This window comes from Vipera ursinii (assembly GCF_947247035.1).
Source record: "Vipera ursinii genome assembly, chromosome: 5".
Lineage (NCBI taxonomy): Eukaryota > Metazoa > Chordata > Lepidosauria > Squamata > Viperidae > Vipera > Vipera ursinii.
The window spans coordinates 16,630,924-16,643,116 of NC_139518.1; the positions used below are offsets into that span (position 1 = coordinate 16,630,924).

The following is a 12,193-nucleotide window of genomic DNA, read 5'->3' on the forward strand; positions in this document are numbered from 1 at the left end:
GAGACAGAGGAGGAGGAGGAAGAGGGTGGGAAGCCACCGTGACGTCGGCGGCGGCGGCGGCGGCGGCTGAGGCGCACGGGCAGGAATCCGCCCGGCTCGCGCGTCTCGCCAAGCCCCGCCCCTGTCTGGGCCAGCCGGCGCCGGCGCTGCGCTGCGGCGCGCGTGTGTGTCTGCGAAGAGACGTCATCCTGCTTTTTTTTTCCCTCCTCCTCCTCCTCCTCCCGGCCTTGGGGGCGAGCGAGGGAACCCCCGTCTGCTGCGCCGTTTTCAACGCCGCTCGGCTCCTTCCACGCGTGGGCCAGACCGCCACCTGGGGTGGGTGGGTGAGTGGGTGGGTGGAGGTGTCATTAGATTTCCCCCAACCCCGTTAAGGTGCCGTGCCTGGGGCCACGTGATTTCCCGGCGACTCTCCCGCCCCGACCTGGTAGGATCCCGAGCCGACCTTGGTTGACCTCGAAAACCTGAGCCGGGTCTGCTCGCGCCAGTGCGCGGGAGAGGAGACCACCAGGAAATCCCAGGCTGCCAGGGAGATGGGGGGAAAAAAAGTATTATGTGGCAGCCACTTCCGTATTACTGCAAGGTATGCCAGCCATAAGTCTTCCAGATCTAAGGTGGCTGGAAAACCCATCTTTCCGCTGCCTCAACTCCCTTGGCTCCCATCTCGTCCTCCCCAGAATCTCTTCCTTCCCGAGCCAAATAGCGTGTTTACGAATGCGCAGCCTCTCTTGCCTTCGCAGGGGTCGTTTCAGAAGAGCAAACCCCCAGGCGAGAGTGCCGCAGAGTTTTTGCACGGTGCTTCGTGCAGGGTGTGGGTGTGCAAAATGAGTTTCGTGTTCACGATTAAAAGGCTGCCTTTTGCGGAGGAGGGGGGAGGGGCAGACTGATCTTACGTGGTATTTGTGGATCAGAGAAACTAGCCCCCTCCGGATTTTCCTGGACTTTAGATCCCAGGATTTACGAACCTACAAATATCGGCATCTTGGCTTATTGGGTTTGGTGATTCCAGCAATGGGAGTCTAAATGCTAATTACTGGCTAGGAATTCTGGAAGTTGCAGTTCTGGCACATCTGGAGTTCACCTGATTGGGCAAAGCTAAACCAGGCTCTCTACTGCCATTTAGAAAATGAAACGTTCGTGCAATAAATTGCTTAAAGCAGAAAATCCAAATGACGCCTTTCCCCTCCCACTTCCATTACCTAAAGGTATCAGACTTCCCTCTGGATTGCTTTGCGACTTAGATGTCACTGGATGAGGAATTTACATTATCTCATGATAAACTGTCTTGATGTGCTTGTTTTTAGGTTGTCTGGTCAAAAACCACATTATTTTCTTTGGTGTAGTTTGAAGAGTTTCTGAACCCCAGCAACTAGCCAGGGATTCTGGAAAGTGAAGTCCACACATCTTAAAGTAGCTGAGATTGACAAACCATGTTTAACCTCTTCATATATATTCTGACTATAAAGTTGGAACTTACTAGTAACAAGTTTTCTTTTTCACATAATATCGCTTTCCGTCAAAACTGTTATAAAGTTTATCTGGCAAAACTTTTTAATATGGGGAAGGGTCATTGTTAACCAGTTTTCTCTCCTTTAAGGATACTTCCTGTATATTTCTCAAAATCTGTGTAACCTCCAATCACAATTAAATGTATGGGTGCACGTAACCCAGGAATTTCAAGTAATGCACAATAAGTGTGTTTGCCTTCAAGTCAGTTCTGACTCTTAGTGACTATCTGGACTAGTCAGTTTTCTTGGGAAACTATTTTTAGAAGTGGTTTGCCCTGACTTTTTTTTAAACTGATAGTGTGACTGGCCCAAGTTTACCCAGCTAGCTTCATGCCTAAAACTCAAAGTCTCAATTACTAAGGCAGAATGATTAAAACAAGATGCAGTGTGTGTATCCTAAGCAAAAATAAGAAATGTTTGAATTAAGAATCTAGTCCTCTAAATTCTGATAAGGGTGAAAACAAAGGAAAGAGAGAGGCAACACATTTGAATTTGAAGAAATACAATTGCAATGAATTCAATATTGTCTGAGTTTACAAGGCTCATTGAAAAAGAAATTGCTGTGTTAACTCTTGGTGCAAACAAGCAAGTGTTAAAGACACATTAAGATCATTCTAAAATAGAAACAATTATGATCAGTCACAATCTGTACAAAGTGATTTGCTGAGTAAAACATAATGAGCTTTCGGATAGCAGACAGCACGGAGAAACATTGACACTCGGTATAAAACTTTTATAAGAAAATATATAGTATATATTTATGTAATATTTACTTTTATTTATAATGTATGTTTAATACTACACACACATATACATATATATACACACACATAGACATACACACACACATTAGTAATGTAATTATATAACAGTAATTTAATTTATAATTACTATAGTATATTATATATTTATAAATAGATAAAAAATAAGAAAATCCTGTAGGGTAAATATATACTTCTGAAGTATGGCCTCATTATTTACCAAAAGAGAGCAAGCAAAGAAGCTTCACAAGGCAGAATAGTCAGGCAAAAAAGCAAGCTGAATGGAAAGAGGAAGGTGATGAAAGCTCTAAAAATTCCAGTTCTACTAATAAGGGGCATGTTAAATAGTAATATGCAAACTAAGTCATTCAAAAAAAGGAGATGTAATGCTCTGCTAACTACCAGTTTCAATTGGCCCCAGTGATAGTATGTTCTTCAGTGCAAACAGCCATTGCTTGCAAAGTTGAATTTCCCACACAGACTGTCTCTGGAGTGTCAAAGTGCTGGCCCACTGGCCGGATGCATCATGGCAAAACCGCACCCACCCCATTGCCGGGAATGGGAAAAAAAGTCACGATACATCGCGATACGTCACATAACATTGCGAGTGACACCCCTGGACTATGCTCAGCCATAAAGCATTGCTTTCAAATCACAATGGCTAGGTTCACATCTCACACCACACTTACTCAAAGCAGACAGACAACATGGTGGAATATTATGGCTAATAGATTCGTATTATGACTAATATGAATCTTGACGTTAGGTTAGTTAGATGTGCAATTGTCAGCTGGATTCAGCCAAAAGATGAAATTCAGATCACTTGGTAAGAGAACAGAGAAGTGCATAAGAAACAATAGAAAATGAACTCCAATAGGAATGGGATGGCAACGAGAAATACAGAGGATTTCTTGCAAAATATCTTGCAAGAAGTAGCTTAATAATAATCTCTTAAAACTTCATCCAGTACCAAATGTGTTTCTACAGGTAGTCCTTGAATACAACTATTCATTTAGTGACTGTTTGTGCTTACAACGGTACTGAAAAAAGTGAGTTACGATTGTTTTTCACACTTATGACCATTGCAGCATCTCCATAGTCATTAGCATTAACATTAGATCCTCCTATGCTATGTAGCATATCGGGCACCAAGAGTTCTCCAACATTTTCGGTTTTGAGTGAGAATTTCAGCATCTTCCCATGTAATATTTAAAATCTTTAAGTCTTCTATCCCCCATGGTCACATGATCAAGATTCAGATGCTTGGGAACTGGCTCCTATTTATGATGGATACAGTGTCCCAGGATCATGTGATCGCCTTTCACGACCTTCTGGCAAGCAAAATCAATGGGGAAGCCAGATTCACTTAACAACCGTGTTACTAACTTGACAACTGCAGTGATTCACTTAACAAATGCATCAAGAAAGGTCATAAAATGGGGCAAAACTCACTTAGCTGTTTCACTTAGCAATGGAAATTTTGGGCTTTCGAGGACCAACTTTATCAGGTTCTAATTTTTTTAAAAAAAAACCAAACACACTCCCCCCACCCAAGCTTCTTCTCTCAATAGCCTTGGGTGGTGAGCTTAATTTAAGACATTTAGACTGGGAATGAGCAAAGGAAAAAGGATGGTGGAAGCAATGTAATTTATATAATCAGAACACCAAATCCACAACTTTCATTACGTCCAGAAGATTGCTAGCAAAGTTGTAAAGCTCTGAGTTCTCATACAAGATAAAATAAATGTAACAAGTTCTTTTAAGGAGCTTTCTATCTGGCACAGTGTGAAAATTCCATAGGGCAATTTTAAGGTCTCTTTATAGCTCACCTTTCACATTTTTTAATGTGGTTTTTGATAGGTGATGTCTCTCTCACCCACACATGAAGGAAAAAGTGAGACAACTGATCTGCATTTTTAATACACAAGTGAAAATTGCTCTCCCAAATTGCTTCACATTGAAAAGAAAGGTGTTGACTAGGGTTGTACAAAAAGATTAAAAATAACCTTCCTGTCAAACTGGTTAACACACACACCAAGCCTGTTTTTTTCAAACTGCTAAAATGGATACAGAATTTTATCACACTGTTTTATGAATTAATTTTCCGTGCCCGTTGTAAACATGTCATACAAAAAAAAAAGATGTGATTTCCTACATTAACCGAGTACATGATTAAAACATAAGGGCAGAAAGAAAAATGTCTATTAAAAATTCCATAATCCATGAAAAGTGGTTTGATTTTAAATAGTTTGTAACTGCTCAATAATGATTTTTTTATTTATTCATTCAATATTCAAATAAGGGAGGCGGTGGCTCAGTGGGTTAGGACGCTGAGCCTGTCGATCAGAAGGTCAGCAGTTTGGCGGGTCGAATCCCGAGTGCCGCGTAACAGAGTGAGCGCCTGTTACTCGTCCCAGCTTCTGCCAACCTAGCAGTTTGAAAGCACGTAAAAATGCAAGTAGAAAAATAGGGACCACTCCGGTGGGAAGGTAACAGCGTTCCGTGCGCCTTTGGCGTCTAGTCATGCCGGCCACATGACCACGGAGACGTTCTCGAACAAGCGCTGGCTCTTCGGCTTTGAAACGGAGATGAGCACCGGCCCCTAGAGTCGGAAACGACTAGCACACGTGCGGGGGAACCTTTACCTTTTTTACCTCAATATTTATAACCAATTCTTCATCAGTTCCTAGCAGATGGGTGTTGAGTTACTAAGGCTCAAATATATTATTAATCCACACCTAATAGATACCGTCTTTCCCCCAAAATAATACCTACCTCAAAAATAAGCCCTACCTTGATTTTTTGGGGAGGAGGAAGAAGTGGGCCTTATATAAGCCTACCCCAAAAATAAGCCCTAATTTGCTAAGACATGAGGTGAGGCAGGGGGAGGGGGAGTTGCCTCACACCCCCCACACCCATTTATCATGCTGCAGGGGTTCTGCAGCCACCAAAATGCACATTACAACACTGTTGCCTTTGCTGAGATATGCATCCCGCCATTGCAGCCACCATTGCTGCTGTGAGGTACATCGCACCACTGTTCCAAGGCGTGTTGTGCTGCTGTTGCTGCTACCCTGGGGTGCACTGTGCTGCTGCAAGGTGCATCCTGCTGCCGTGAGGTATGTTGCAATGTTGCCACCGCCACTGTAAGGTGCATCCCGCTGCTGCCACCACTGCCATGAGGTGCGTCATGGGATACACCTCACCATGGCAGCAGGACATATTTTGCAGCGGTGGCAGCTGCAGCACAACCAGCCTTGTAGCGGTGGCAGCAGGAGCCCTGCAGCATGGTAAGCGGGTGCCGAGGGCATGGGGCAGCTCCTGGAAAAAAATAAGACATCCCCCGGAAATAAGACCTAATGTCTCTTTTGGAGGCAAAAATAATAATAATAAGACCGGGTCTTATTTTGGGGGAAACACGGGTAACTACTATAATCCCACAGATGAACATTTTTACTGAATGTCTTTAAAGGAATTTCTGAACATTGTGCTTCAAAAACCTATGAACAAAAAGAACTATGAATGTAGAAATCAGTTTTCTTGCCAAGTGAAATTCTTGGTATCTATCTGTTAACAGATCTTCCTTCTCTGTTTCCTGGCCAAATTTTAACGAAAACCAGTTTATTATTAAGAAAGGGAAGTTATTCTAAATTTTACCTATTATTAACAGTATGGTTGCCAAGAAATAGCATCATGTGTTTACAGATAAGGATCATTATAGCAACCATACAAAGCAATTTTCATCTCGCTACTATTAATACCTTACCAGACGTAGAGTAGGCATGTATTGTGGTCAGAAGGAATGGCCTCAAAGGAGAGCCCTCTCACAAACAAACTTTGAAAGATGAGTTAAATGATAAGAAAGTTATGTCTTTAGTCACAGGCAATGGTTTATCACAGAAGCATCACCAGTGCCATGAAATAACGTAGGATCTTACTTGCTGGATTTTGTAAACGCTCTCTCCTCCCAGTAATACCTGAAAAGCTTTAGTGGAGATGATGAATAGTTATGAATGCTTGACTGTTTTCCTTAGACTTACAACCAAGCCTAAATTCTGTTTTCGCAGTTTTCAAGCCATTCATTTTACCATAACATTTCTTCATTGTTACTATAATTTCCTTTTTGGAGGTCAGTTGTGCACGCCCCATGTTCCCCATCCTGCAATCTCTTTAAATATGTCGTATTCAGTTTTTAGCGGCTAATGCATAGGCATTTGATTACATACTTCACGGTTCTGTATTCTTCTCTTTTCCTTGGTGCATAGTTCTCACTTCTGTACAAAATAAATTTCTCACACACCACGAGTGATGTAGCATGCACTTTCTCTTAATGAAGTATACTTTTAACACATTAGTTGTCAGTATGAAAGATCTGTGTGGTGTTGGCAAGCTTCATAGTACCTCTAGGGGAACAAGGAGCAGATTTGCTATTGGCACTTTCTAAGTCCTCCCCATGTCCCCAAAACATAAAACTCCAAGTGCAAAAACAGTACTTTGGAACAAAGCTAACCTTCACATAAGGCTGTTGTTAATTAATGAAGGGAATATGGGACTTGCAGCTTCAACCAACCAGAGAATATAGCAATGGAATTTATATCCTGCACTGGTGTGACAACTACCCAACTTATCATTGTTTACTCCTCTGCCAAATGAAGGAGTGTAGCTGTGAGTAAGCATGAGTTCTCTGCTTATCTTAGTTAGGTGTGGCATTAACTATTAAGTTGGACCAGAGATTCTCACTGCATCATATCCTACGATGCAATGGACCGTTGTCAACAAATGAGGGCTCTTTTTTGCAGTTTGAGTAGCTCACTGAAGGAGGTTGCTGCGCTATTGATGAATCAGGAAAAAAACAAAAATATAAATACCAGTGGACACCATCAGATGCCTCTTTACTCCTCCTATGCTGGGTTTTTGGTTACTGCATAAGACATAGACAGACATGGATGGGATTACTCTGAAGTGGGCGATTATCCTGTCTGCATTCCAGGGCAATACACATCACTAATGTCTGCCTCTTGACAGAGAAAGCAGAATTACCCATAAGCAAAAGACAATGTTTATACTACTCTTACATGAAAAGTAGCAAACATAGTCAGTCATTCAAAGGGAATTTGTGAAAAAGAGAAGGACGAATTGCAACATAGTATATAAACAAAAGCCCTGCTTTTTTATTTTGAAACTTAAAAATGACAGTTTAAAAAGTATGTAGAAATTTCAGGAGATGGTTACACAAATATCAAAGGCAACAAAAAAAGGAAACTCACAACAGAACAGAACTAGTTCAGGGAAAACATCCACCAACACAGTTTTTATACAAAACAGTTACATCCCATCATGTGTACTAGCTGTCCATATTTGAACTCCTAGTTCAATTATTTTAAAATAGCTTCTACATTTTAATAAAAAGGTTTAAAAATTAACACTTTAATATCATGGCATTTACCTGAAACAAATATGAAAACAAAAACCCTCAAAATACATTTTAATATTCAAAGTTGACATCACAAAATGAAACATACACTACACATGTACACAGACAGACAAGACACATTTACAGGATGGGTATGGAAGCAACTCTTGTCTGTAAGTGCATCAATTTTGTGCTTGGAATTCTTGAATGTTAAAAAATTTATTCTAGAATTGTGCAAGTCAGACAAAGTACTTCTGTTAGAAAACCAATTTGTACCAAGGCCACTGTAAGTAGCCTAATTTTATTTGCTGTAATGAAGAAATCTGAAAAGGAAGAGGGAAGGAGTCAAAACATTTGGAAGGAAATAATTGCTGCCGCCCTCAAAAGATTGCCGAAGATAACTTACCAGATCTAAGGACCAAAAAGGTGTTTAGATGTACCCTGAGTATGATACAGCTTGTTAGCATTATAATGAAAGTACAAGAATGAGTTAGTGTTTTTATTTGAATAGTACAAAATAATTCATACTATTCAAATAAACAAATTTCCCTCAGTGCAGCAAAAAGAGTAATTTGGACTTGTGAGGATTTGACTGGGACATCTGTCACCCCATTGGCTGCCAGACTGATTTGGCTGATGTGACTAACTGGGTGCCCCTTTCTTTCCCATTGCTTATTCTGATTTGTATTATAGAATGCTAAACATGATATATCAGTCAGAATAGAGTTGGAAGGAGCCTTGGAGGTCTTCTAGTCCAACCCCATGCTCAAGCAGGAGACCCTATACCATTTCAGACAGATGGCTGTCCAGTCTTTTCTTAAAAACCTCCAGTGATGAAGCACCTACAACTTCTGAAGGCAAGTTATTCCATTGATTAATTGTCTTCCCAGTTAGGAAGTTTCTCCTTAATTCCAGGTTGCTTCTCTCCTTGATTAGTTTCCACCCATTATTTCTTTTGTCTTGCCTTCTGGTGCTTTGAAAAATAAATTGACCCTCTCTTCTATGTGGCAGCCCCTCAAATACTGGAATAATGCTATCATGTTTTTCCTAGTCCTTCTTTTCTCTAGACTGGCCATACCCAATTCCTGCAAGCATTCTTCAATATTGTTTTATATATTTTGCTTTGGATTTCATTAACCCTGAAATTAGCTGGAGTATACTAGCTTTTTAAAAACATTGTTTTAAGTAATTAGTGGTCCCCATTAAGATTATAAAATAGCCACTGAGACCTACTTTTGGAACATTATCTACCTATTTCTCCTCAAAAAGACCCAACAACTGAATTTTTTTTTTGCTTAAATTAGCTTTGTACTATCAAAAAGCTGAGGAAGGCACTCATTTATATAGCATAAGTTATCAAAAGATTTCGCTAAAAATTAAAAGCAATGAAGTACATGTGCTTAATAAGAAAATTCTCTTTTACAACAGGACCATTAATGTCATTGCATCTATTATCCACGGTTCAACCACTGTTACAGGAAATGCTATTCCACTTTTATTTAGTCTGCAGAATGAAGGCTTCATTCATAATTCTTAAGGGATACAGATAATAAGTATACACAAGATGTTTCAAAGTCCCAAATGCAACAAGAGAGTAATTCTAGGGAGGTTTAATCAGAAGCACATCCCACCAAATTCAATGGGTCTCAATAACAAAGTCAATTCACAGTATATTCAGAATGTTTACAGAATGAAAAAAGGTTTTAATACTATCTGTAAGCCCCTAACTTGTTTGGACATAACATTTAGTACATTCAGTACCGGGATACTTCTTACTTTGCGATTTATTTTTAATTAGTTTTCAAAATTAATTTGGTAGTTTAATTTGGACAATGTGGTAAGTAAAGATGGAGGGAGGAAAAAAAAGATGCAGTTTTATGGAATACCTCTAAACCTAGTTGTCAGAAAACCACACTCTATATACAATTTGCTAAACATCACTTAATGCAACAGCAAATCTATAAAACACAAACTAACATTACATGTGAAGCAGAAACATCTGACAAAATCTTTTATTTCATATTAGACAACTTCTGGCTAGAACAATTACCTTGTCTTAGACTCCAATTTTGGCATAATTGTTACTATTCTTTTGTTTCCTTTTATATCAATGAAGAAGTATTCCGCTTACAGCAAGTTAATGATATGTTATGATAAAGTTCATACCAGATGACAAATGCATTGGATCCATTGCTTCCCAACAGAAACATTTTTCACCCATGCAGGAAATATATATATATAAAAAAGATGGCACAGGTTACACGTAGGAGATCAGACACATTCCTCGGCTGACATCAGAAGGGGATTGATATATTCAAATCCTTCAAACTCGGACTGATCAATCTTCTTTACAATATCACTGAAAATACGAATAAGGATACCAAAATTAAGTTTCTACTCCAAAAATAAGACAGGTAGTCCTCATTTTAAGATTAGTTGCTTAGTGACAGTTGGAAGTTATAATGGACCTTCCCAGGACTGCTTATGATTGAGATTTCAAGTTCCAAATGCCACACCCCTATAGTAACATGACTGCATTTTTAACGCTCTGCAGCCAGGCCATGTTTACAGCCCTTTGCCCTTTCCTGGACCACGTGATTATGATTTATGACTTTCTTTTTGGCCAGAAATTGGCATCTGCTTCCGGTTTCCAGCAAAAACCACCCATTGCAGACAATGGATTCGCTTAACAACCATGACCATCCGCTGTGGGGTTCGCTTTACAACTGCTGCATTCGCTTAACAACTGCCATAAAAATGGTAGTAAAATCGATCGTGGTCACCCGGTGACCCACTTAATAACCAGCATAACTTACAACTGTAATTCTGGGCTCAATTATGGTCATTAAGATGAGGATCTTAAATGTCAGAAATACATAGTCCTCGGGTACTCTTCTCTCCACGAATCATAAATAATGAACTGTAGAAGGATCAAGCTTGCTCATTGTTGACAGGGAAAGATTCAGATAATAAAATCCTTGAATGGACACGTTGGGCTGAACATTTCACCATCGTTCTGCATCACTCCTCCTAAACATGTACCTGCAGAAATACAGACTACAGGCTGTTTTGTTTTTAACTAAGATCCACCTCCATTCTGTTGGCGTGGATCTCAATGTTCTCTCAGTGTAGGAGGACTGGCAGAACCCGGGGGGGGGGGAGTTAAAGAGGAGCGTTAAAGAGGCAACAGTTTAGAATCCTGACGTAGCCACAAGTGAACTTTTATCGATGACCCTTATCTAGTAGTTCTAGCCAGGTGTTAACTGTTAGTCTGAGAAGATTCTTGTACATAGGCTTTAACAATAAATCAGTAATTTGAAACTTTTGTTTGTGGACCTGTTTTTTTCCTGCCTGACAGAAAGGGCTTCAAAACTTAATTCTGCCTATTGGCTTGGTTCCCCCAATGAGACCTGGATGTGCCTAATGGACTAAAAAGATGATCCCATCTTTGTACCACGCATGTACTGGTTCCTAGTTTTATTCAATCCTTGTTAACTGTAATGTTTTTTTATGTTTCTATATTCTTGCTTTTATTGCGCTGTAAAGTGCCAAGATTCAATATGGAATAATAATAATAATAATATTTATTTACTTATTTATTTATTTATTATTAATGGGATTTATATCCCGCCCTATCTCCCGAAGGACTCAGGGCGGCTAACAACAAAACATATAAGTACAGAAATTAAGATAAAAATAAAATTAAAATCATCTGTGCAATAAATTAAAATTAAAAATTAAAAATAAATTAAAAATTGTAAATATAATTAAAATGCCTGTCAGTCCAGGTCAGCCAGGTGGAAAAGCAGTGTTTTGAGGCCGCGGCGAAAGGACTGGAGATTTTGGGCCATCCGAAGCTCAGAGGGGAGCTGATTCCATAGGACTGGCGCTCCCACAGAGAAGGCTCTCCCCCTGGGGGTCGCCGGCTGACATTGTCTAGCCGAAGGTACCCTGAGGAGGCCTTCTCTGTGTGAGCGTATTGGGCAATGGGAATTCGTTCCTGGTAGCAGATGGTCCTGCAAGTATCCCGGGGCTAAGCCATGTAGGGCTATAAAGGTAAGTACCAGCACCTTAAATCTCACCCGGAGGGCAACCGGTAACCAATGTAGCTCATGGAGCAGAGGTGTTATATGGGAGTATCGGGGAGCTCCCATCACTACCCGTGCAGCCGCATTCTGCACCAGTTGAAGCCTCCGGGTGGTTTTCAAGGGCAGCCCCATGTAGAGAGCATTGCAGTAGTCTATATGGGAGGTAACAAGTGCGTGGGTGACTGTACGTAGGGCATCTCGGTCCAGAAAGGGGCGCAATTGGTATATTAGGTGAATCTGGGCAAATGCCCCCCTAGCTACGACTCCAATATGATCTTCAAAACTGAGTCGTGAATCTAGGAGGACGCCCAGATTGCGTGCTCTATCAATGGGAGGTAACATCTCTCCTCTAATAATAATAATAATAATAATAATAATAATAATAATAATAATAATAATAATAATAATAATAATAATAATAATAGT

General features: G+C 40.3%; 1 protein-coding gene across 1 annotated transcript in view; it reads right to left on the reverse strand.

Annotated features, from left to right (window-relative positions):
• Nucleotides 1-7,097: 7,097 nt before the first annotated feature.
• PRKCI (protein kinase C iota) overlaps nucleotides 7,098-12,193 on the reverse strand; it is a 51,626-nt gene continuing 46,530 nt past the window's right edge. The window contains exon 19 of the mRNA XM_083364461.1: nucleotides 7,098-10,038. Coding sequence (XP_083220587.1) covers nucleotides 9,951-10,038 — 88 coding nt within the window. The 3' untranslated portion in view covers nucleotides 7,098-9,950. The remainder of the gene's footprint in view (nucleotides 10,039-12,193) is intronic.